Genomic DNA, 25,894 nt, shown 5'->3' with positions numbered 1-25,894 from the left:
CAGCAGGAGTTTATTATTGAATAGCATCAAGCCTCCTGTATGCATGCATTGGCTTTCTAGAAAACGTTAGAAGATGCCAATTGATGCAAAGATTTCCCTTAAAGGATGATCAAGTGGTATCTTCATTGACCTTTCCTTTTTCAGCCTCCATTCTGCCCCTTGCATTGTTATCCTGTACAATGGTGAAAAGAAGAGGTATACAATTAGCTCTGTGTTTTAAGTTTTCACATGTAGTACTGTGGGCTTTGGGAGCGAATGTTAATACACTGTTCGTCTCCCTCTTCTCTCCCAGTTTGTGGAGAAGCACTGATGGTGCAGCAGTGAGCCAGAATAATACAAAGACTTGGGTTGGAAGGTACCTTTAAAGATCATCTAGTCCAATCCCTTTGCAATGAGCAGAAAAGCTAAGACCCTCAAATGGCAAAAACAATGCCATTTGAGTTTGGGCAGAGTTTTTCACCTTAGACCCTCAAACTTGGATAAGCTGAGAGAAAGCAGCACTCCTTACTTTCCTGTTACATCAGAGAGGGTGTACTGGAGTAGGACACTGCGTGGGTATGCATCTTTGGCTATGGCATGCTGTGCTTTCACACATCTCCGACCTTTGAGCATGTAAAGTCCAGCATAATGCAGACATGCTTCTGCTGAAGGGCATTGCATTGTGATGCATTGTGATTATAATCTTCCCACTCCAACTTCATTCGTAATAAATTGCATAACTGCAAAAATATACTTTGTGTAACATTTTGCATTTGATAGTTTGGCTGTTCTTTTTACGTGCCAATAGCCCAAGTGCTTCCTGAGTACAGTTTTCCTTGTGTGACACTGTTTAATTATTAAGTAGTCTCACTGTAAAAAGACTAATATATCCTATTTTTGCTTTCCATTTAGGGTGGTGTAAATACTAGCATAAGGCATGGTGGTATTTATGTGAAAGCGATTATTCCTAAGGGAGCAGCTGAAGCAGATGGCAGAATAGAAAAAGGTAATATTTCAGTTCTTTCAGTTGGGACTCTTAATGTGAAAAAAGGGCATATAACTGTGATGGACTTGACCATACACTGTGGCCTAGGAGCTAGGAACTCTGCCTCCTTTCATTGTACCTTTTTCACTGGGAAGAGCTGTTTTTCCAAGCTAGTGCACTTGCAGTTGTCATTTTAAATATTGCCTTGATAGCTGATTCTGCAGGTTAGGATTAAAAAAATAGTGTAGAACAACCACAGAACCAACAGAGAACTGCTGTGGAGGAGAAAAACAGGAGATAGGCTGCAGGATTTTTTTTTTTTCCTAATGCAGCCTGTTCTAATCGAGAACACTTCTCTTCCAGCCATGGAGAGAGAGGGCTTTGTATTTTTTGTGGCCTTCTTACTTATCATGCTGGGCAACTCAATACAGAAAATCATTCTAATTGTTACGGCTTTTCTTGTTTGCGAGCCAGGCCTCATTCTTTATGAAGTGAGAATTTCCACTGTAGACTAAGATTTGTTTTTAATAAAGAGTCTGAACTTTGTGGCAGGCTATCAGTCCAATGGTTAACACTAGCTTTGACATGGGGTTATCCCGTAGAATCATTTACGTTGGAAAAAACCTTTAAGATCATTGAGTACAACCGTATAGTTTAGTTGCAAGTTCTCTTCTTGACTCAGAGTGTGGAGGGGAGTGAGAATTTACTTCAATAGCTGTCCTTGTTAGCTGAGACTTGAAGGTTTCTGTGCGTCATATATGTTCTATAGATGTTGTTCTGCCAACTTTTTCTTAAATTATTAATCAATCATTCATAGGTGACCGCGTGCTCTCCGTCAATGGGATCAGTTTGGAAGGTGCTACCCATAAGCAAGCAGTTGAAATGCTGAGAAACACAGGGCAGGTAAGCGGCTGCTGGTTCTACTCCTATCTGTAGTAAACTAGATCTTCATGAGTGAAAAAAGGTAAAGGAACCTGAAGACTGGAATTCCCCCTAGTGTCCTGGTTGCTTTAGGTGTGCTTTCTTAGACTCCTTGGCTTCCTAGGTCTCGAGTCTCACTGCCTGCCCTAGTGAAATTCTGTCTCTGTGTGCGGGCTAGAGGTCTGCATGGAATTGTTTTCTCCTTGTCCCTGGGCTTCACAGGAAGGAAGCCCAGGTGCACAGGTTGGAAAACAGCTGTAGCAGCATGTTACAGACAGGTCCTGAATCTGAACCACTGAGGAGACAAGGGTCTCCATATATGCAGCTGTATTTGCATGCTGGGTCAGTAGCTTTACTTGAGTCTTAGCCTTTTTGGATAGCACTTGATTGTGTCAGTGGTGTCTCCTCATTTAATAATGCTACTTATGGCAGCTGCTTTATATGTGGAAGTACATGCACACTTGAAAATAGCCAGTAAATGTACACATTCAGAGCTGCTAAGGACTACTACCTGTGCTCACTTTATAAAATGCCTTTAACTCTATTCCCGGTATGCATGTGAAAGTGACATTGTCTTTGATACTTCTTAACCCACTCACAGCTTTATTGGAAGAAAACTCTTTCTTACTCTCTGTTGGCAAGTGTCTTGCAAGTCTATTAGTGTATTTCAGAGGTTGTTACTTAACAGGCCTTAAAATAAGGAACAAATGGAGGGTGTATGGGGAGGAAAGTGTCTGTAAAGTTTGCTGCTGTAGAACTTAGGACCCTGACAAGTTAGAAAGAAACATGTACTCTAGACTCTGCTATCTCCATGACCATTGCCAGTTAACTGGAGAATGTTTCATCTCTTTAGGTGGTGCATCTGCTGTTGGAAAAAGGTCAGCTTTCTGTGGCCAAGGTTCATGCTCCAGTAACACCACAATGCACACCTCCAAATCAGGTGGGGCAATGTGAGCCACAGGAGAAACCAGCGATAAAAACTACAAATGCCAAAGATTACAGCTTTGTCACTGCAGGTCAGGTCACATAGGACAATTGTCTGAACTTTCAAAGCATCCTTTAGTTTTTGTGATATTTTTCTTCAAATCTTCTGTTGACTAGAAAGACAGACAGGAGAAAGAGCTGGTAGCAGTCTGTACTGAGGCCCTGCGTATGCAATCCCATCCTTTTTGTGCTGTTGCGTTTGTTTTTAAGATTTCCTTTCGCATCTTGGTAACTTTGTTTAGTCGCTATTAACTGTTGTCTCACTGTTCCTTGTTGCTTCCCAATTTCACCAGCCGTGGAGGCCAGGGCTTTAGCAAGGTTGGAGTAAAAGGGGTGCTGCTATCTCTGGTACTGCTAAGGAGTGCCGAGGGAAGGTTAAGATACTCATATACAAATGAGAGCTTCTGTAGGTCCTGCTGTTCCTGTCCAGGTGAGAGAAGACATCAAGAGCTGGATGAAGAGAGAAGAGGGATTTGTTTAGCTGACTAGAGGTTGGCATATTTCAGCTTCTCTTCCTGGAGATCTGTGAAAGTGGAGGGAAGCCTACCCAGATGGTGAAACCACTGCAGATACCTTTTGGTCTTCCTGCATGGGATTTATCCTGACTGCCAGGCACTCCAGTTGGTGTTCTCACTAATGTCTGACCAGTGGCCAGAAAGGTTGCGTCACTCTGTACTTTAACAGGCTCCTTAATGGACTTCCTTTTGTATAGTGTGGATGTTGTCAGGGAAAGCCAGCAGATTGAGAAGTCATGATCAGCTTTTGGTTCTTTTTAACTTGGGGGGATCTTTTAGATAATGCTTGTGTTCAGTAATGTGAGGGGGAGAGTGTGCATTGTCATGTCTGGAGTAAAAGAGGCAGCCACATTTTTTCATGGTCAGTGTGCTGTAGGAAATAATAAGTTAATGTTTCTTTTGCAGAGAACACATTTGAGGTAAAGCTGTTGAAGAATAGCTCAGGCCTTGGGTTCAGTTTCTGCCGTGAAGATAACCTCACCCCTGAGCAATTGGGCTCAACTATTGTGAGAGTGAAAAAGCTCTTCCCTGGGCAGCCCGCTGCAGAAAGTGGGCAGATAGAAATTGGGGATGTCATTCTGAAAGTGAATGGGGCATCGCTAAAGGGTTTATCCCAGCAGGTTTGTATCTTAGTAATGAAACTCATGCTGTCATGTCATGTCCTGCAAGTTTTGGGGAGTCTGCATTTAATAATGAATTTCACTGTGGCCATAGGAAGTCATCTCTGCTCTGAGGGGAACATCTCCAGAAGTCTCTCTTCTCCTTTGTCGACCACCATCTGGTATACTACCAGACATCGATCCTTCTTTGTTGGTAAGGTGTATGGCATATGATTTTTTTTGAATTTTTTTTTTTTTAATTCCTGTTTGAATGTTCATTTATTTGATCTGGTAGGTGGGTTAGTTAAATGCAAAATGCAGGTGGAAAGGTGGGGAGGATGCTTACAGAGACATGGTTCTTACAGTAAATTCTTCAGGAGTGTACTAAGCATCTTGTGGAAAGGTGAAAAGAATGCAGGGCTTCAATAGTTTATTTTTTTTCCCTCTCCATTTTGTGGCTTAAGACGTTGGAAATTGGCTTAATACACTGTTGCTGTAGCAGGGCTTTCTTTGCAGCCCAATGGTTTGACGCTGATCTCAGAATTTGGATATTTCTGTAATATATGTGAAGAATATTCTGCAAAACACCAACATGTCTGGCTTTGATGCATGTAAAACCAGGGAAAAGATTGCCCTATTTACTTGGAATTTGGAGGTATCCCAAAGAATATTTTCAAACTGCTTCAATAAGTAAATTGAAAGAACAGAAAGCCATTTTAGGATACTTGGAAGAAGTGGAAATTAAATGTATTTCAGGCAAATTTCCCTCTACATTCTTTTTTGCTGAAAAGTAGGCTTTCCATAATACAGGAAAGTGTAAAACTGATGGAGACAGGTCTTCAGTTTAAGTTGTTTTAATATCATTTTCAAACAATAGAAACCATTCAAGTCTGATAACAAACTTAAATGTACAAACACAAATTTGAGTGAAGTTAAAATTAGAGTAAGAGAGAAGCAACTGAACAAACTAATAATACAAATAACTAGTCCTGTAATGAACCTGTTTGTTGTATGGAACAACTTTAATAAAACAGTACATATATTAAAAGAAGAGCAAAACCAATAAACAAATGACGATTTTTGTTTATAACATTGTCACAGATTGGTGTGTTCAGGAACACAAGAATTTGGCCATAAAAGCGTAAATTAAGCTTTTAAACTTTGTGTGTCTGCTAGCTGACATCATCCTTGGGAATATGTGATTATCGGCAAAACTGTTCTTCATTCTCATGGGAGTTAATAACTTGGCTGAACAGTCTCCGTTTGGTGTAAATTATCATAGTTTTTGTAGTCTGTTATGTAGCTTTTTGCTGAAGCTTCCCTGTTTCCCTCCTGTGTGAGATTAGTTTGACTTCAAGTTGCACTGTAAGCATCAGCAGTGTTTTCTGGTTGGAGGGGATATCATGGTAATTGCCTAGATGACTGCTGGGCATAGCTTAAAGGCATCTGTCAGTAGGCTCTCCAAGGCTAAAGCCAAGAGTATATTTGTTTTCCGTAGATGAATTTGCAGATTTGCACACTTTGTCTTGACTGCATTGTGTTGAACTTGGTAAAACTGTGTTATGATATGTTTACGCAGTCTCTAATGTTTAGATGTTTACGCATCTAAATGGAAAGAGCCACTAACTAATTGCTTTTGGTAATTTTATGCAGTCTTTGCAACTTCCTTTTGTCATGAAAACTGGAGTTTGATTAATTAAATGTCCTTGTTCTCTGCAGACTCCCATCCATTCACCCCAACAAGTATTTCCAGATGTCAGCAGAGAAGTTTCTGGTCCATCAAATGGAGAACAAGGTGACAGCTCAGATGAAAATGAAACTACTGATCTGAGCAAGAAAAGGCTAAAATCCCCCTCTAGAAGAGACAGCTACAGTGACAGCAGCAGGAGTGGTGATGAGGAGGTGATAGACTCGCCAGCACAGGTGGGCCTTGGCTGGAGTTCTGCGCTATACCAAACTTCAGATGAAGCTATGACACAGGCACACAGTCAGTATGAGGCACACTGTGGTCAGGAGGAGGCTGTTCGCACCATCTTATATTCTGATCATGAGGCTCCTAGCAAGTCAGAGCTTGAGGACAGGTATGCTCTTTATAATGATGCTTCTAATATTGCAGAAGGTGTTTACAAAAATAGTTTTGTTTTGCTTGTTAGATCTGCATAAATTCAATAATGGTCCTTATATTAATTTACAGGTGACAGCCACATTATACAAGCTGATCCTTGTTTTTTGCTTGTTTATCTGTAGCAATGTACCGTTGGATTTGCCATTGATCCCAACCTGTAGAACTGTTCCTGATGTTACCACATCCGTTTTAATAAATGACTGTTATGCTACTCCTGCTTCTGAGCTGACACCACACCTAGGAGGAATGGATTCATTACTCAGCCAGTTGGAAAAAAATGCTGAAGAATATGAGCCAGTAATTTACTATTTCTGTCTTTCAGTAGTGTAAATGTACCTCCTGCTGTGGACAACTGGGAGTTGTTTTAGCCATGGTATTGGGAGTGACTAAATAGAAGTTAGGCATATTAACTTACAAATGGGATAGTTGTAGGTTATACTTGCACTAACCTGGGCATGTGCCTTATAAATGGCACACATGCATATGCCATTTGTAACCAGTGAACTGCAGTTGCTCATACAAATGTTTGCAGGCATTTTCTGTCTGGGCTCTTGAGTTGATATATTACCATCTGTGAATGTGGAGGCATCCAGGTGTACATAGGTAGATGTGTATATGTCTATTTTGTGTGTCATTTCAGCCTGGAAAATTTGGCATTAAATATTTACCTACCTCTAAACTCAGATGAAGTTTAAATGGCAGATATTTTTCTTCTGCCCTCTTAGTTTCTGTGTGGTCCTTTGGAGATCAAAGGATAAATCGGGACAGCAGGCATATCAGGGCAACCCTCTTCTTTGCTGCCTTTATATCTATGAATCCCAAAGACTTTCTGCTCTGCTGCAAAATGCAGCGTATTTTTTGAGACTTGAGACTAGCTTCTTGCCACCCCAGAAATGTGTTGTGTATCAGAAGGAACTTCTGCTTCCATATCCTCAATTAATCTATTCACGGGTTGAAAAAATGAAAATTGAGCCTTGATATGTCTCATTTGTGAGGTTCTTTCAGGTTACAAAGCTATTCTAGCTTATACTCCATTGTAAGAAGAAACAAACTATCCTTTTCTTAGTCTCTTCAGAAGTTTTTCTCAAACCTTCCTGGTGCTCTGTGAGTTTCTATGCAAATGAGGCAGATCTGTATCTTTCAAATCAAAATTCATGCAAATTTAAATAGGCAAAACATGTGTTCAATTCCGAGATAAGCTATGGTGTTGTATGTCATTGTAGGAAAATATGTTGACCTACTTTCTCTAGTTGAATAATTCCTGATGTGTTGTCTTATTTGGAAAACACTTATTTGGACTTTTTTTATATATGGCAGCTGGTTGAGGATAAAATAAGGTATCCATTTTGGCATGTGCCTTCACAGTTTTGTTTAGATCATAGGCCTTTGGCCCAAGGTTAGCTCCATGCAAAACAGTAGTCAGTCTGAATTCATTAGAAGTGCTTCCTTGAAGCAGCTAAGCTGAGCCTGCTGAGACATGTCTTGGTACTGTCCAGGCTAATGTTCCACTTAAACCAATAGGTAAATCAGTTGTCTGTTTCTAACTGTCTTAAATTCACTAAAGCGTTCAAATTGCTCCTGTCTGTCTGTGTTGTAAAGTGCTATTTTCTTCCCCTAGGAAGTAGAGCTCCAAGTCACTATGACAAAGTCGGAAAAGGGTAGTCTGGGTTTTACAGTGACCAAAGGCAATGATAACATTGGCTGCTACATTCATGACATTGTTCAGGATCCTGCCAAAAGTGATGGGAGACTACGACCTGGAGACCGGCTGATAAAAGTGAGAGAATTAATGTTTTCAGATACAGGGGATTGCATGAAAAGGGCAACTTTGAGTCAAAAAAAAAACCCCAAAAAAACAAACTGTGTTGTGGGCCAGATTAAATGTGGTTAAGGAACAAAAGCATGCACCTTCCGAGAGGCATAATTTGATAGCACTTAGACAAAAGAAATACAAGTATGAAAACATGTGAGAAGATTGCTGAAGGGGGTTATGCTATGTCCCACAGCTAGGCATGTGTGCAACTGCTATTCATGGTGGCAAAAAATGGTTTAAAGATAAAAGCATTCACTGATTAAATAAGGTGATTGCTCAGGTATATGAACGAGTTGTTAGTCAAATATATCCATGACTAACATATTGTTAGGAAATAGATTTTAAGAGATTTGCTCTACAAGAGTTTACTGAGTACATATTATATAGTACAGCTGTTTATCACAGAATCATAAAATAGTTTGGGTTGGACGGGACCTTTAAAGGTCATCTAGTCCAACCCCCCTGCCATGAGCAGGGACATCTTCAACTAGATCAGGCAGCTCAGAGCCCTGTCCAACCTGACTTCGAATGTTTCCAGGGATGGGGTGTCTACCACCTCTCTGGGCAACCTGTGCCAGTGTGTGAAAAATATCTTCCTTGTATCTAGTTTGAATCTGCCCTCTTTTAGTTTAAAACCATTACCCCTTCTCCTGTTGCTACAGGCCCTGCTAAAAAGTCTGTCCCCATCTTTCTTATAAGCCCCCTTAAGTACTGGAAGGCTGCAATAAGGTTTCCCTGGAGCCTTCTCTTCTCCAGGCTGTGAACAACCCCCAGCTATCTCAGCCTGTCCTCACAGGAGAGGTGCTCCATCCCTCTGATCATTTTGGTGGCCCTCCTCTGGACCCGCATCAACAGGTCCATGTCTTTCCTGTGCTGAGGGCTCCAGGGCTGGATGCAGGACTCCAGGTGGGGTCTCACCAGAGCAGAGTGGAGGCTCAGAATCACCTCCCTCCACCTGCTGGCCACACTTTTGATGCAGCCCGGGATGTGGTTGGCCTTCTGGGCTGCGAGCGCATATTGTTGGTTCATGTCCAGCTTTTCATCTACCAGTACTCCCAAGTCCTCCCAGGTAGGGCTGCTCTCAATCCTTTCATCCCCCAGCCTGTACTGATGCTGGGGGTTGCCCTGACCCAGGTGCAGGACCCTGCACTTGGCCTTGTTGAACCTCCTGAGGTTCACATGGGCCCATTGCTTCAGCTTGGCCAGGTCCCTCTGGATGGCATCCTGTCCCTTATAGTATTAGTTTCTGATCAACTGCCAACTTGCATTTAGGCTCACAGGGACTGTGAACAATAGTGCCAAGTGTGTAACTCAGAGCATATGTGTGAGTCATTGCTAGATCAGGACACTGAAGCACTGCTGAATACTATTAAACCTTAATAAAGTTAGACAAATACAAGTCAAATTGGATTAGGTTTTGAGTCAGACTTTCAGGTATTGGCCTGTGCAGTTATAGCATTCCAATTTTTTAAATAGGAGGAGTGAAATAATGCATGTCTTCAGATTGTTTAATATTTTGACATTTGGACTGTAAACTTGTTTCTTCACTTGCAAAAGTTCAGTTACATTTATGTGTTCTGTACCTTGGGTATGTATGATGAACTGCAGCTTTTTTTTGATAAAGCATCTATTGTTTTAGATGTCCTTTTAATGTCAAATGTCAACAATAGGAACAGTAATAAATGTTTCCGTAGTAATGCTGTTTTACTTGGAACCTAACAAGGAGATATCTGTTGCTTTTATTTTCGCAGGTTAATGACATTGACGTCACTAACATGAGTCATACTGATGCAGTAAACTTTCTCCGTGCTGCCCCAAAGACTGTCAGATTAGTGTTAGGGCGTGTTTTGGAGTTACCCAAGATGCCAATACTGCCTCATTTATTGCCTGATATTACACTAATGTGCCATAAGGAGGAGCTAGGTAACACAGGAGTATACTACTTTTTGTTCTAAAGCAAATTTTTTTTCCCTTCAGTTACAAAGAATGAACTTGAATTTCCACCCCCCCTGTTTTTCCTGCACAGGTTTGTTGTTATCAGGAGGTCATGACAGCCTTTACCAAGTTGTGTATATTAGCGACATTCTCCCCAAATCAGTTGCTGCCAGAGAGGAGAGTCTCCATGTGCTAGATATTATCCATTACATTAATGGAGTAAGCACACAGGGAATGACTCTGAAAGAAGCCAAAAGAATGCTGGAAACATACCTTCCAAAAGTAGTGCTCAAAGCAACCAGGTTTGTTTTGGAAGCAAATGCTTTCCTCTATTTCTTGTTTTTCTTCCATGATTGTATGAGTATATGGGTAAAAGGTGTTCCTGGTATGACAATTAATGTGCCAGTGTGGTGCTAGGTGGCATATGATTGAGGACTGATGCCACAAAAAGGGTCTGTATATTTGCAGTTTTTGTGCTTCAGTGGAGCAGAAGGGTACTTAGTACTTGCTGTGCTTTGTGTTTCTTGGGAAGACAAGGCTGTGTGCAGCTATGAAGTGCAAGTGTTCAAAACACTATTTTCAAAATATGACACAGGTTATTTATATACAATTACTCCTTTTTCTTAAAACTGCTACAGAGAGTTCTATAATCATGAAAAGGAGATAAAACATTATTTCATGCTTAAATAGTTCTACTGTCACATGGATGTCCAGGCACACTGGTGAATGTCAAAACCCTATGGCACAGATCTTAGTGTACCACTGTATTTTCATTGATCCCTGCTGCTTCTTTTATGGCAACACAGCAGTCTAAAAAAACTCCAGATTACTGTTTTAATATTTACCTGGTACTGAAATATTTGCTTCATTTTTTAAGTCTTCCAGCCATGCCTGCCGTTCTTTGCTTCCTCTTTCTCTTTCTCCTTCTCACTCTGTTATATCCCAGGAGATGCAAAGTCCTGAGGCTGCAAGGTCAAATCTTTTTCTCAGAATCTAGAAGGAGAGTCCAGCTCTAACAAACTCTTTGGTGCTCCCTGAAGTAGGAACTAACCTAACTACCAGTGCTTAATCTCTCTCATTGAATGTTTTGAGTATTCCAAAACTGTTGTAATAGAAAGCATGATTAGCAGTTTCACTGATAGTATATATTTACATTAATATATGATGATTACCATGATTTTTTTTTTTTTAATAAAAATGTCTGTAAACATTTCTTTTCATAGAGATGGTCATGCAGTGCTTCCAAAACCCAAAAGCCCCGATAGCTCAAATCCATGGCCAATGAAAGCTAATGGTAAGACTTGCTTGCTTACTTATTGCAAGTGAAATGCACGTGTTTATAAAAATGAAGGAACTCATATGGGCCTTAAGGATACCATCCTAGTCCAGTGGCTGTACTAGGACTCCATTTACTGAGATCACCTCCAGAAGGTGTTTGCTTGATCTTTCTTTTAAAAGTTCCGCGAAAAGAGATTCGACAATAGTCTCTTTATGATTCCATTTCTCATGTAGTGTAGAAATTCTCTCTAATATCAAGCCTAAGTCTTTCAATCAGTTGATTATTATCATAATTGTTAATAATAAAGTTGTTGTTGTTTCCTCTGACCAGGAATAAAAATACCAATTTGTTACATTTGAAAGGGCTTCAGGTCTCCCATTGGTCTTCTCTTTTTCAAGAGCCAAAATTGATTTTATTGCTCCCTTGCAGTTTGTTTACACCTCGGTGTTTTCCTCTTCAAGTGTGGTGCTTCTGTTCACACACATGGCATTGAGTGAGGCTCACCAGTGCCAAGCACACAGGAAGAATTATTTCCAGGGTTGTGTAGACAGCATTCCTTTTAATACATCCCAAGTGAGATTAACTTCCTTTTGCTAAATAGTTCCTTGTTCGCTCACTTACTCAGGATCCTTTACCACCTGCATTTGCTTCTGTGCAGAGCAACTGCTTATGTGGTTACTTACCATCTTAAGCATTTCCTTTTTCTTTGAAATGTGGCGCTTTGCATTTGTCTTGATTCATCATAGTCTTGTTTTTCATGCTTCCTTTAACGTATCTAGATAACTTTGAGTATTGATCTTCCATTATGAAATTACTGCCACTCTTACAGTTCAGTGTTGCTTACATATTTTCCAAGCATGCCACATGCTTTGTTTCAAAAAACTTAGTCAAGATATTCATTGGGAGCAAGCCCTGTAACCAAATCTTGGAAGACCCCACTTAAAACTCCCCTCCTGTAGATAACTTGTCATGCATAGGTTCACAGCAAGATATAAGGTTACTCTTAGCCTTCGGTTATTTCATCTACATGTTTCTTAATTTGTAAAAGTGTAGCATATATGAAAATCCAGAACTCCACTAGTAGCTAGGTATATAGCATCTGCTGGTGCCACTTTGTCTCATTTATTATGCTACTAGTGGGATGTCTAGGATAGGCGGTGGTCTCTGATATCACAGTATCACCTTTTTCTTTACCAAGAAGGGAAAGATATCTTTGAACAAGAACACAGACGTCAGATGATGGTTAAAAAAAATCACAGATGATTGTAGGGTTGTATTTTGTACACTTCAAGGGAAAGGGAATCATGCCCTGTTTCCCAAAGGTGCATGTTTCCACTGTATGTTGTTAAGCTATTTCTCAACATTTCTTTCTGCTTAGTTGGTTACTTGTATTAGCACTCATGCTTTCTGATCCCATTGAATATAACATTCAAAAATCCATTATAAAGTGTAGTCCCTCATACGTAAGTTTGGTAATGCCCAGTAAGCAGGAGGCAGAAATGTTATTCATTTCTTAACATTAAATACCTATAAAATTTATTGATGGGGGCTAATTTCTGTGAAAAAGCTGCTGTGAAGTTGTTGGTTTTTCCCATTTTTGTGTAGGCTGTTCCTGTGGTGATCCCTGTGATAAAACAGAAAAGACAGCTGATGATTACGGGCCCAAGGTAAATATTCCTGTGTTGTGCTCACTATCATTAACCAGCGAAAAGGATCTACACACATTTTAAAAACAAATAAATTAATTAAACAATCTGTTAATGAAAGTATGGAAACACACTATTGTCAGTTGATGTGAGTAAGCAATGATCACAAGAAATATGCAAGGTTTTTGAAATTTATCTTCTCTTTCTTTGGGACTGCTGTATCAAAAGACATATGGTCTTACAAGAAGGATGCAAGGCTATGATCCAGAAACCCCATTCTGTTCACAGTTTCTGCAGATGCTTGCATGTTAGATTTACTAGACGGTTTTCTTTATTTTTATCCCCTTTGTTTTTTCTGAGAAATGGCGTGTTGTGGCACCAAAAATATTGAAGCCTTTTATAAAGGTCATAATAATGTTAAATACTACTGTGCATTCTCTTGTAGTAGTTGCTTTTTCATCACCGTGTGGGACTTTTTTTCTTTGTTGCTTTAAATTTTTTTTATTTGCTCTTTTCGTGTGAAACATCTAACACACCTAAAAGCTGCCCGCCCATCACCCAGCTATCGCAGATGAGAATACAATATGAATAGGGTTTTTTATTTGTCGCGAAGTACAGTGGTGAACTTTTTAAGGGTTGCTTGCTGCTTTAATAAATCATCAGACTCTTAGGATTTAATTTGTACTGTTCTTTGCTGTCTTAGATAAATGGCAGTGGCATCCTAGGACCTTCTTGGGCAAATACAGAAAACAATATCCATCACACAAAAGGACTTAAGAATCTCTCGGGGTCTGGAGATATACCTTCCCTTAGTTTTACCAATCAGATGTCAGATTTTTCTAAACACAGTGACAAATCAGGTAAGAGGAGGTGAGATGGGGGACAGCTTTATTCTGTCTTCAGTATATAAGTACAAGAGAATGAAGGCATTGTTGAGTAGGCTGAAACAACTAAATATTAGGCTGGCAGTCAATTTTAGAAGACCATCTCCAAGTTGTGCGCTCTGCTTTAGAGAAATTAGTTGATGTTGGAAGTAGATTTATGGAAATTGGATTCTGTGTTAGAGAACGAATGAAGGAAAGCCATGGTAACAGCTACAAATAATGCCATGGTGTCTGCCCCTTTGATTTTTTTTTTCCCCAAAACATCCTATATTGGGAAAACTTGGCATTTTGTACTATTTCTCTTTATAAACAGAGGTTCCAGATGATGAGTATTATGATGAGGATGATCACAATGAAGTTGTCCAGTATCTGTTGGATGTTGTAGATGAGGAAGCCCAGAATCTCTTAAATCGTAATAATGCAACTTCAGAGGCTCAGAGTCTTCTACATCTCAAGAAGGCCACATCAGAAGATCACCTACCAGGTAACATAAGCCATTAAAAAAGCATATCATTAACAACAAACTACTTCTGGAAACAAGGTGCCACATAAGCAATTGATTTGGCAAGAGGGAGGATTGACATTGAATTGATGTGGGAACTGAAAGTTTCCCAAGTAGAACACAGAGAAATGGTTGCTGGGTCCAGTGAACTTCAGATGCAATTTAATAAGTCAAGTTCTGGTTTGATAAATCTGGATTTTGTGCTAAGTAATCTGGGAAAATTAATCCCAATCTCTAATTTTCTCTTGAGTGACGTTCAAGCTGTTTAGGTACCTGATTCTGCAGCTACAGTCATGTTGAAATGCTGAAGTGTTTCAACATTTCATTAACTGTAGATTGCACAACTTGGAAATGTGTTGAGATCTCTCAAAATCCAACAATTTGCTAACCTGCTTTGTCTCTTTTAGAAAAACTTTTTTCAGTACCTGCTTCTGTCTGTACACCTTTCTTTCGTTTCATTCCATCTCCTCAGCTCCGGTTGTTATTAACTGAAATTTAGCATGGAGTAGGATTTGTAGTTCCTTTGTGGTGTCACACTACGTATGTATGCTCCAAAAGTTCAAGCAAGATATTTGCTACTTACTGTAGAGGTTCCTTCTAAAACTCAGGATATACCTTGCAAAATGGCAATTATTTCATCTCTTTTTCTGCTCTGCAAGTTCGTTTGGTTATTGTCATTGGTCATTACATCAGAAATCAGGGAACACTGAGGTTCTGGCTGTGCCAGGACCTCAGCTGAGGAATATCACTGGAGCTCCACTACTTCAGATTTCTTGTAGCTAGGATCTGGCCTTTGCAACAGAAGATGAATTGAATCCATAAGATACAGCAGCAGGGAACTACTGTAGCAGACAAATACAAATCAGATTTTATCCGGCACATCTTAATTAGGTCTTGTTAATACAAAGAGCAAGTGGAATCCTAGTTTAGACCTACTGCTGGTCTAAATGCAATCAAATTGTCAGAAACACTATTGACATGGGAATCTGATAACCTACCAGCACTAGCCTGTCCATCCATTATGCTGTGGCACAGATAATTCTGTTAGCTATGCAAACAATCTCACATGTAATGACAGCTGCTCCAGTTAAAAAAGAAAGAAGCTTAAAGTCTCATTATCCTATACAGTAAGACCCCTTTTCCAACACACTGGTAGCAAAGGGACTTGAAAAATGTTTCTTGGTTATTCTGGCACCTGTACTCCCTGTGTAGTGACAGACAGGTGTAACAGGATTCACATATGTGAGAAGGTGGCTCCTGGGCATCTTTCGGTGTGTTTATGCTGTATCTCTCAATTTCCCCGTTCCAGCAGAGGTGAATGGAAAGATGACAGAAGATAAGTCTGAAGACACAGACTGTGATGGGTCATCTTTACCTGAAGATTTTTCAGAGGTGGGATGGCAAGAAGCTGGCAGACATTTGTCTGCTGATTTTGCTTTCTCAGACGCTCTTTCAATTTATTATTTTCCTTACTGGCGTAGAACTTGCGGAAATAACTTTACGTGTCTTTTAAATGAAAACATCTTTGTTAGTAGTAGTTGTGAATGGTGTTACAAACATCCTTTTTTTGTAAATAGTGTATGATTATTCTATCATAATTAGCTATATAAGAGAACAAAGCATTGAGTTACTTTACATTGTTTCTCATATAAAGCCAAACAGCTTTTTTTCAAAAAGGGTGACAATAAACTACCTTGTTAATGTTATTTCGGGCATTTAATCTAAAATCTAAAAATGTAATCTAACCTTGATTCCTGCTTAAAAAAGGGAAGCGGTCACAATGAATGGTGTGTAGACTTAACTGTCCAAAATGTAAATTAGAGATTTTTTTTTTTCTCCTATGTTTTGCTAGGATATGTTCATTAACTTGAATAACTTCTATATGTGGTTTACCCTACAGTATTGTGTGTCCTGTTTTACATAAGTCACTAGAAGCCTGGGTTTTGTCTCATATTTCAAATTGGCATAACTCTGTTTATCCAACATATCCTGGCTGTTGCAGCTTTCTGTCCAGTTAGTAGAGCTGAGAGTCAAATCAGGAATCTGGCTCTGTGACAGTGTGTTCTAGGAGATCCACAAGTAAAATTCATTGAGTATGGCAGTGGAAACTTGGAAGCTGGTCTAATTAAGTATAAATGGTTTTGTAGAGTTTTTCTTGAAAGGAGGATCAAAATGCTGCCTTCTCTGCTGTGTATTCATTGACTGTTAAGGAAGGCATACCTAGGAGTACCTGTCATTTAGATATAAAGCCCTGTTCTGTATAGGACTGGTGGCTTGACAGGAGGCAGAAGTTTTCACTATCAAACTTACCTCATAAAGGGTTTTTTAAGTATTAGAAACAAAAAAAAAAAGTCAACTGGAGAAAATTTAGACGGCTGTACTGCTGCTGCTGCTGTGAGTCAGGAATGCTTTTAAAACATAGCTTTTTGGCCTTGTTACAGTAGAGCCTCTTTCCAAGTGCTCAGTGTTCTCATCCTCTGTTATTTTGGGTTAATGAGATGTCTAAAAGAGGAAAATCTGTCATTATGTGTTGCTTTGAACTCAGTACCCTTCAGAAATAGTCCATGTAATTGTTAATTGTTTAAAATTTACAGTGGGTGAATGTTATAACTGTCCTTTGATGTGTTTTGAAATATTTCTTCCACTAGCCAACACATGTAAATGGTTGTGAAGACTATAGTGAAGTAAAAGCTATGTCAGAAAGGTAAGATTTCTTTTCTAGTGTTGCTTGAAAGCAAACCTGTGAAGTCTGAAACTCTGAAGAGGGATATGTTATAATGAGAGGAAAAAAACCCAACCAAAAAAAACACCTGACCCCAAACTAAAACAAACCCAGTAAAATATCTGTGCAATGTCATGTTGAATTGCTCTCTGTCTACTCTTGTTATTTAAAAGGTTATAATTTGCCTGAATACTAGTCACCTTTATGTGGTTTACTGTGCCCTAGTTTTATTTATTCCTTTGATACATGGTTATAACAAGTAACTGGGCTGTGTTCAAATGGCTCCAAATAACTTAATTTGCATTGTACTAACATTTTGGTCCTTGCATGTGAAGAAAACATTGAAACAATGCTGTCTTCAGTTCGAATCTTTAATAAGCTTCAATTAATGCTACTTACAGTTTTAGAGCACAGAAGCTAAACCATATAGTTCCACTGGGCCATCTATTCTCATTTGGGTGCTTCATACTAGCCTCACGCTAGCTTCTACGAAGAAAATTAACTCTATCCCAGCCAAAACCAGAACAGGGGCTTATTTTTTCACATGGAAAACTAAGGATATGCCTGGCCAAGGTACTAGCTGTCCCTTTGAGCCACCTTGAATTTTGGAAATTCCCAAGATCATTTTTCTTTGTGAAATAATTTTAGTCCATAGTCTAAGTGAAGCTTTAGTCAAAGTGTATATACTTCTTTTTATGTTTTGATTAAGTTTCAGGGAAGTTTTGGGTTAAGACTTGGCACAAGCACCGACATTATGATATAAAATATTCAGTAAGTTTATTACCATCTTTAACAAACCTAGAAAACTTGCAATTGAAAATAGATATTCTAGTGTATAGGTAGTGAATTATGTGAATGGTACAAATCTGCTATTGGATATTATTTGACTGCTTAGCCTTTGAAAAGTAATTGCAATGATAGTTATTACTAGATTCATGTCTTCTGGCTCTTTTTCCCCTGTTACCTTTTTCACATTCCCACTGGGGATTTAAAGAAGGGGAAAAAATGGTGGGGTTTTGTGATTACTGGTATGGATCCAGTCCAGAAATACTTGTAGCTATAAATTACTTTCTGGCAATTCTTTTTTTTTATTAGATTGCAAATGTGTTGGTTATTTCTAGGTGTTCTTTCTTACTTCCATACCTTGTCCTCTTATAGATCTCCTCCACAACCTCCTTTGAGCCAAGCAGATGAAGATGAAATCACGTGGGGAAGTGATGAACTGCCCATTGAATCAGTCAGCCAGGAACGTGTAAATAAAGGCAAGACCTTTAACAAATAGTCAGTGGAAAATAGAGGATCACATTAAATAGACAAAATGTCAGAAGTGAATTTTAAAATGTCCTGATAATGTTTTGAGGGTGTAATGGGAAATTTTAACAGCTCAGCAGCCCACTGGAAGGGATCTTTACAGCTTTGTGTAATACATACGTGAGAGTTAATAAGGACAAGTATTGGCAACATTGTGCCTGTATTTGTAGTAGAGTTAAAACCAGCTGAGTTGCTTTCTTCTGTGGTTATGTCTGACGACAGCTGTAACAATAGAGATGTTTGATTGTGATCAGATTGATCTATTATATGCTTCACATACTTGATACTAAATGCTCAAATTAGGCAATATTTTTTTCTTTATCTTGATTATCATTCTTCCACTGCTGCTCAGCATGGCGGAGTGGAACATTACTCAATTTGATGCATTTGGCAGAATCTAGTCTTTACTTTTTGAGATAGCATTAGAAATGTCAGTTCCTGAAATTCATATACAGCAGCTTTTTGTCTGCATTCGCTAAAAGAAAAAGTATAATCCATTTAAACCTTTAGACTAAGTCAGTAGATTTAAGACACTCTTAATTGCGATAACAGAGAGACTGTTGGCTTATTAATATTGTGCTTCAGAGAAACACTGAAGGCCTGATAGAAAGCAAGCTTTATGGGAAAAAAAGAAGTATTTAACACATCTTAGATTACCACTTGAAAGATATGTTGAATATAAGTGCTAAGAATGGAGGTACAGGCTGCGATGTTCAACTGGAGAGTTCTGAATTCATCCCTGTGTGCATTCATCCATTTTGTAGGTTATTGTATGAAAAACTTAAGATATATTTGAAGTTTGTTTCAGTGTATTTATTGGGAGTTCAGGAAAACACTCCGTTTGGTTCTTGGATTCATCAAAGCTGATTTTGTGTCATACTGGTTTTGTTAGTTTTTTTTTTTTTACCTGCCAACCAGAGGAATCTGTGTATTCTCTCTGGTGTGTGGATGTATTGTAGAGAAAACAGGTAGTACAGTGGTGAGCAGCAACAAGGAAATCCAACATTGCACCACAGTGCATGTGCCCCTAGTTTTAGCTATTTATTTATTTTTGTATCAATCAGTCTTCTTGTTCTGCTAGATTTCCCTCTAGTGACAAATGAAGAGATCTCTGCACTCCCTACTGTGAATGTGCTCCCTGGAGGCAAGTACTCTGGAGCCAAACTGAAGTCAGTGATCAGGATGTTGCGTGGATTGCTGGAACAGGGAGTCCCTTCTAAAGAGATTGAAGTGAGTAACTGTCTTTTAAAGTTCTTTTTTTTCTAGTATGAAACAGTTAGAAATAGAATGGCTGGTTCATCGCTGCCTTAGCTACCACAGCTCTTTAATTTGCAGCTCTAAAGGGATGAAAAGACTTCTTTTACCAAAGACTTCTCTCCCTTCGCCCCACTAGCTGCTGAGAGATAAGATTAATTTGCACGGGGAATTCAATTCAAAAGTGTCTTTACATCATTCTTACTTCTGGTAAATTACCAAATGAGTATGGTGTTAGCAGGCATAGACAAGGTAAACAGAGGTGGCAAAATCTAGCTGCAGAACGTCAAAACAGTCTTTCCAAAGTCTTAAGTCAACTATGTTACACAATCTCTTTTTTGAGAGCATGAGGTAACCCCACTGTTATCTAGTAAATATTTTTTTGTTTGTTTCATTTTCTTAGCTATGTGAAATTATTTTCTTTCCTGTGACTGAATTATTTTGCATATCTGCATTAGGATTTTTTTTTTTAATAGTTCTGTCTGTTAAAGACTTGGTTACATAACTGCTTGTAAGACTTGCTACCACTCGGCGCTTTCTAATGCCCGTGTAATTACTTCTTTACAGAACCTTCAGGAGTTAAAACCCTTGGATCAGTGTTTGATTGGACAAGCAAAGGAGAATAGGAAAAAGAATAGATATAAAAACATACTTCCTTGTAAGTCCTAACTAATCTCAAGTTCACTGTTGATATTTTGTTACCACCGGTAGGGTGGTATTGATATATTGCTACTACCTGAATTGGATCAGAAGTGGGATGGTTTGAGTCACAATCCTAGTTCTGCTACTGAGAAGGAAAAATATAAATGTGCAACTAATTTTCTACACATTTAAAGTATGCATTTATAAAGCAGTTAAGATCAATGAACAATATACTGCTGTAGCAGGTAGGGATGGATGTTCAGAGAGTCTTCAGCTGTTTCAGCAGATCCTGTGTCTTAAATGAGATATACATATGGAGGCAGACCAGATTTTTCAGTTTTACTCATGTAAAATTGGAAAAACAGACGTGTATATTATTCCCAGTAAATTTCCTGCAACAAAACTCTGTTTGTTAGATGGGAGATGTGTGGAGAAGTGAGAACTGACAAAGGTTAGTTCTGAGTGAGCAATATTCAACTTCAGTTTCACAGGTGCTGCAGTTCAAATCACGTACCCTGTATGTCTGCTGATTTAGATTTCTCCCCTAGCCAACTTTTTCTTGATTCAAATCTTTTTCTTTATTCAAAGAGAAGTATTGATTAGTATGCTAAAGCAAGTATAGTAGTGATTTATTTTTTCAAATAAGATCTGGAAGCATCTGTGGAGGGAAGTACTATGTGAGTGTGTAAGGCTTATAATCTCTATAGTGTGAAGGTCTGATTATGTGCATGCATAACACTGAAGTATTTTTGTTGTGTGGGGATTGCAGATGATACCACTAGAGTACCTCTTGGGATTGAAGGTGGATACATCAATGCCAGTTTCATTCGCATGCCAGTGGGGAATGAAGAATTCATTTACATTGCATGTCAAGGACCTCTTCCTACTACTGTAGCAGATTTCTGGCAAATGGTTTGGGAGCAAAACTGTACTGTGATTGCCATGATGACTCAGGAGGTTGAAGGAGAAAAGATAAAATGCCAGCGTTACTGGCCAGATGTACTTAATAAAACCACCATGATAAATGATAGACTACGACTTGCTCTTGTAAGACTCCAGCAGCTGAAGGGCTTTATCATTAGAGTGCTGGAGCTAGAAGAGATTCAGGTAAGTGAATCTAATTCTGCATGCTTAGAATTTTTTCTGAGTGTTGGCATTTTTATCCTCATACTTCTGGCTTGCCTGCTTTCAATTGCAATGTCTACTTCAAAAGGTAACCCGGGGGTTCTCTTTGCACAGTGATCATTAGCGGGCACCTCTTTCTGGTTGAAGGTTGTGCCACTCTGTCACCTTATAGGAGAAGGCAGTTGGGCCAGGAGATTATTTCATTATGTTAATGAGACTCTCAATTTTGGTTCCCTAGGTGCCTTTGGCCACAGAAACATACATAGGGATTTGAAATTCACTAATAATTCAGTCTGGCTGGCTCATTCTTCTGTGTGACCAGCTCAGTCTGCACAGTGAACCTTATACTATTCAATTACTTGCTAGTTATTTTCAGTTTAGCTCATTGTTTCTCTTTTATTGAGTTACAGAACAGCTTCATTAGGCAAAACCCCATCTTTTAAGGCTGTTTCCTTTGGGAGCTTACCTTTTGTCTTTTTATTCTAAATGTGTTACATTTTGTTGTTGTTGTTCGTAAACATCAGACAGGTGAAGTACGGCACATTTCCCATCTGAACTTCATCGCCTGGCCTGACCATGACACCCCTTCTCAACCAGATGACCTGCTTACTTTTATCTCCTACATGCGGCATGTCCACAAATCGGGACCTATTATAACTCACTGCAGCGCAGGCATTGGAAGATCTGGGACCCTTATTTGTATAGACGTTGTTCTAGGGTTAATCAGCAGAGACCTTGATGTGAGTATCCAAAAAGGTGGGCTAAGATGTGCTTTTGACTTGCAAGAAATGTGTTCCATTGGATCTATTCAATTGTTTAAAGAATATGCCATGCATTTGAGAGTAGCGTGCTGGCCATGTCTTAATGTAATATAAAACAGAGTGTTAAATGGCAGTACCTGTGAAATGTTTCTTTGTTGATGATCCCAGGGGAGAAGAGCTCTAACATCCACTGGTTCTTGGGTTAGTTGTGGGAATCTTGTTCAATGTCCTGTTTGTTGACACCTCAGCAATCCAACATTGTTAGGTGCCACTTGAGACATTCTAGGATATGTTGTAAGGACATCCCCTACCATAGCAGACTTCTGGTGTATGGCTTGGGTGTGTTGCCATGATGACAGGGACAATTGAAGGAAAAGTTAAAATGTCTGCATTACCGGGCTGGATGTACTCAGTGGAACTATCGTGTTATATGATGTTAGGACTGAGAGCTGTGGCACTGGGTCAGTAAGAGATCTGTGAACTGTTGGAGGGCAGCTAGAAGCCAACGAGAGTATCTGTTTAGGCAACGGAATCAAAAACTCAGTGTACATACATCTCAGCTGGAGTTGAGGGTATATAAATTAACTTTTCCAGTACAACCAGGAATATGCTTTCTAGGGTGATCCACAGGAGGGTGCTAGCTTCCTTATGTTTGTGTCCTTCAGTGGCCTGCTGTAGCAAATCTTTTTGTGGCTTTGTAGAGAAGATGAGCTATGTCATGCTTAGCTCAATGGGGTTTCTAAGCACCCGCTAAATGTCTAGAACTTTATAGACCCGAGGAAATAAAAAGCCTTTTGTTAGGTTGGACCAAGGGGCTCTATTTTTCTGCACACTCAGCTCCTAGTAAGAGTAAGCAAGAGAGCCTGTGCACAGAGAAAACAAGAGAAAGGATGTAGGAAGGCCACATCTGTATTGACCAGAGACAGCACATGCTGGTTATCTACCAGACATATATAGGCTGGAATTGTTATTTGTTTAATATTACAATTATTGTAATGTTACTGTTTATTAAAACAATAATATGTATTGATTTAGTAGCTAAATACTAATAAATGTTTATCCTTGGTTTGATGCTGGGGAGGTTTCCTTTATATATATGTATGTCTTTTTTGAATGTTTAACTTGCTGTTTGTTTTGGCAGTTTGACATCTCAGACCTGGTACGCACGATGCGTCTGCAGAGACATGGGATGGTTCAAACAGAGGTGAGTCTGGCTTCCCCAGGTACAGCTAAAGAAAAGACACTGGAATTCTAACTGATGTGCCAGGAAACTTTCTGTGATGCACACAATGATTGTCTTTGTGCCCTCTAATGCAACGTTTGTGTCGTGAGAATTAAATCAGATGCATACCAGTGAGTAGCCGTATGTATTTAACAGTTATAAACGCATGCAATTTTTAACATGTTGTGCTGTTTTGATCTGTGTGTTAAAAAAAAAAAAAGTTGGGAGTTTTCATCTTCAAATCATGTATTATAGAGGAAATCAGCTGAGCTTTTTTGGCTGAAAATTATAAACGGAAACGAAGACCTAACTGTAGCTGCTATGAATCACTGATACTACCAGAGATGTCCTGAAATCTCTTTTGGGGAGATACTCAACCAGAAGCTAAAGGAATGTTTAAGGAAAAATCTAGATCTAGAACTAATTGACTTTACCTTAGACTTGGACATCATGAGGTCTTGTTAAAATCTGTACTTTTTCTTTGAATATGAAGGAATTGTCAAATCATAGTTTAAAAAAAAAAACAACACCCCCTAAAAAACTAAAACCAAACCACGAAACTATCAGCCCCACCTCATACCCCAAAACATGTATTAGCCCCCACACCTGTATCACTGAGATTAAGTTGTTATTAGTTTGCATTGATGCAAGACTTGTTATTTTGATTTCTGTGTATGCAAACTACTTACTCTGTTTGAGGTGGTTTTGGTGTGAAAGGAGGATAAATGTCCCATATAAAAATGTATCTTTAGTGGCAGGGGCATTGTCTGTATTTTGGCTTAAGTTGAGGTTGCATATTTCTCCACTAGGGTTTTATGTTTTGTGGGATTTTTATTTAACTGTAGAAATAGTATTGAAATCAAGTGCTGTGCACCTGTGAAGTGTAGGTGAGAGTGAATTGCTTAGGTGGTGCAAGCATTTTTCACGTGTTCTGTGATTTCCTTTCCCTTGCAGGATCAGTACATTTTCTGCTATCAAGTTGTGCTTTATGTCCTGAATCATCTCCAACATGAAGAACAACAGAGAGGCAAATAAAATACTGAAGCAGAAGTGCTTTTAAAATAAGGAAGCAAGGAGGTCTAGAGGCTCTCATATGTTTTCTTTGTTCTGCCAATAGTTTTCCAGTCCCTTTCTTCAGTTGCTATCAAATGTCTTTTCTGTAAAGTCTCTCCATCATTCTAAATAAGGTATATAGCCATAAGAAAAAGGGATAGCTCATACAATACCACTAATGTCTTCAGCCCCATGGACACATATGTGAGATTTTTGTATAACAGTAAATAATATTTAATAAAGCTGCATTTTTTGCAGCTTCCTTAATATGTGATAAAATACTGAAATAAAAATATTTTAATTAAAAAAAAAGTAAAGAAGAAGAAAAAAGTAATCTTAATACTTCCTGCAGTTCTGCAACTGTTTTGGAGTATTAGTTTCTTATGGGATGGGGGAGTGGGAAAGATGAAGCAGTATTTTTGTCCTGGCAAACTTTATTACAAAGACATTTTACTCATCTCTTTTAAAAGCTTGTTTATGGCACAGAATTTTTGCCCTTTTACTACAGCTACAGCTATTTTATAGAGGGTATCTTGAAATCAGCATTTAAGTTGTAAGAGATACTTGTTAGCATACGGATAGTAGTGAATGTTTACTGTAAGTATCACAGTTAATGTTTACTTCATAGAGTTTCATGTATATATTTATATACTTTTACCAAAAAAAAGCTGAATTATCAGGTGTCTAACCTTATAACTGAGTAGGCATCTCCACTCTGTAAATAAAAAATACACCTAAAGTATACTGATCAGTGGGTCTGGGTATTTTTGTCTCATTGTGACTGATTTTTCTTGGCCTTACATGGCATCCTTCATTGTGGTTGCTGCACTTGAGAAATTTGCAACAAAAGGGCTTTGCACATTTTAAATTTTCAGTGCCCTTCTGTTCTTCAATGTCTGTTTGAAAAAACCTGCAGAACTGTGGGTTCCTTTCTGGAGAGTTTCCACACTATGGTGAAAGGAAGAGGATATTTTCCTTCCCTCCTTGTTTTTCAGCATACCTGGGCTTTGAGACCTGTATAACTTTTTTTTTGGTTGTGTTTGTACTTGGATGCTATGGCAGTGATCTGACAACAATGTCATCTACTCTGCTTAAAGCAACCAGGTTTGAGGTGGGAAGCAGGATATCGGATTCTAAGTAACTTAGTGTTTTAGTTATGTTGTAAACAATCAAAACTGTTCTGAAAGGAAAGCTTCATCTTATGCGGTATGGGAACCTTGAATGATGAATAACTGCAATCAGCCAGCACAGGGGACCATCTGAGGGTTTGAGCAGTATTCCTGTCTCAGCAGTCCTTAGAAGCACTGAAGCTTGTTACTTGTGCTGTCAGGAAGGGTGTAAGTGTACTAATTTGACAGCATTCTGCATTGCAACGGTGGAAATAATGCCTGTGATTATCCAAGGTTTTCACTCTTCAAAATAGTAGCCCACAGCGTTCTGGTGTTCCAAAACTTAAACAGTCACTGTCTTGCTTGTTTAATTGTATTCTAGCTAGCAATAGCATTAATTAAAAAAGAAAAGAGCCTTTTTCACTTGTCACAGTAATACTATGATTTTTATTCCCACCAGCAGAGTTGAAAAATTGTGCCTTTTTCAGAGCAGTGTAGTTTGAAGAAGGAAAAGGAAAATTAATACTG

General features: G+C 38.9%; 1 protein-coding gene across 1 annotated transcript in view; it reads left to right on the top strand.

Annotated features, from left to right (window-relative positions):
• The window catches only part of PTPN13 (protein tyrosine phosphatase, non-receptor type 13 (APO-1/CD95 (Fas)-associated phosphatase)), a gene marked incomplete at its 3' end in the record, with an annotated part of 101,849 nt that extends 77,618 nt beyond the window's left edge, over positions 1-24,231 (top strand). The window contains exons 25-47 of the mRNA XM_010297153.1: positions 892-985; positions 1,782-1,867; positions 2,739-2,901; positions 3,790-4,004; positions 4,099-4,197; positions 5,703-6,064; positions 6,231-6,405; positions 7,727-7,885; positions 9,673-9,844; positions 9,948-10,158; positions 11,080-11,150; positions 12,741-12,802; positions 13,485-13,642; positions 13,974-14,149; positions 15,477-15,559; positions 16,816-16,871; positions 18,048-18,151; positions 19,282-19,430; positions 20,022-20,112; positions 20,866-21,203; positions 21,746-21,961; positions 23,124-23,186; positions 24,159-24,231. Of these exons, the coding sequence (XP_010295455.1) occupies positions 892-985; positions 1,782-1,867; positions 2,739-2,901; positions 3,790-4,004; positions 4,099-4,197; positions 5,703-6,064; positions 6,231-6,405; positions 7,727-7,885; positions 9,673-9,844; positions 9,948-10,158; positions 11,080-11,150; positions 12,741-12,802; positions 13,485-13,642; positions 13,974-14,149; positions 15,477-15,559; positions 16,816-16,871; positions 18,048-18,151; positions 19,282-19,430; positions 20,022-20,112; positions 20,866-21,203; positions 21,746-21,961; positions 23,124-23,186; positions 24,159-24,231 (3,376 nt within the window). The remainder of the gene's footprint in view (positions 1-891; positions 986-1,781; positions 1,868-2,738; positions 2,902-3,789; positions 4,005-4,098; positions 4,198-5,702; positions 6,065-6,230; positions 6,406-7,726; positions 7,886-9,672; positions 9,845-9,947; positions 10,159-11,079; positions 11,151-12,740; positions 12,803-13,484; positions 13,643-13,973; positions 14,150-15,476; positions 15,560-16,815; positions 16,872-18,047; positions 18,152-19,281; positions 19,431-20,021; positions 20,113-20,865; positions 21,204-21,745; positions 21,962-23,123; positions 23,187-24,158) is intronic.
• Between the last annotated feature and the right edge of the window lie 1,663 nt (positions 24,232-25,894).

The sequence above is a fragment of the Phaethon lepturus genome, unplaced genomic scaffold (assembly GCF_000687285.1).
Source record: "Phaethon lepturus isolate BGI_N335 unplaced genomic scaffold, ASM68728v1 scaffold7901, whole genome shotgun sequence".
NCBI lineage: Eukaryota > Metazoa > Chordata > Aves > Phaethontiformes > Phaethontidae > Phaethon > Phaethon lepturus.
Note: the sequence above shows the minus strand (reverse complement) of the source record. Positions and strands in the feature narration are given on the sequence as shown.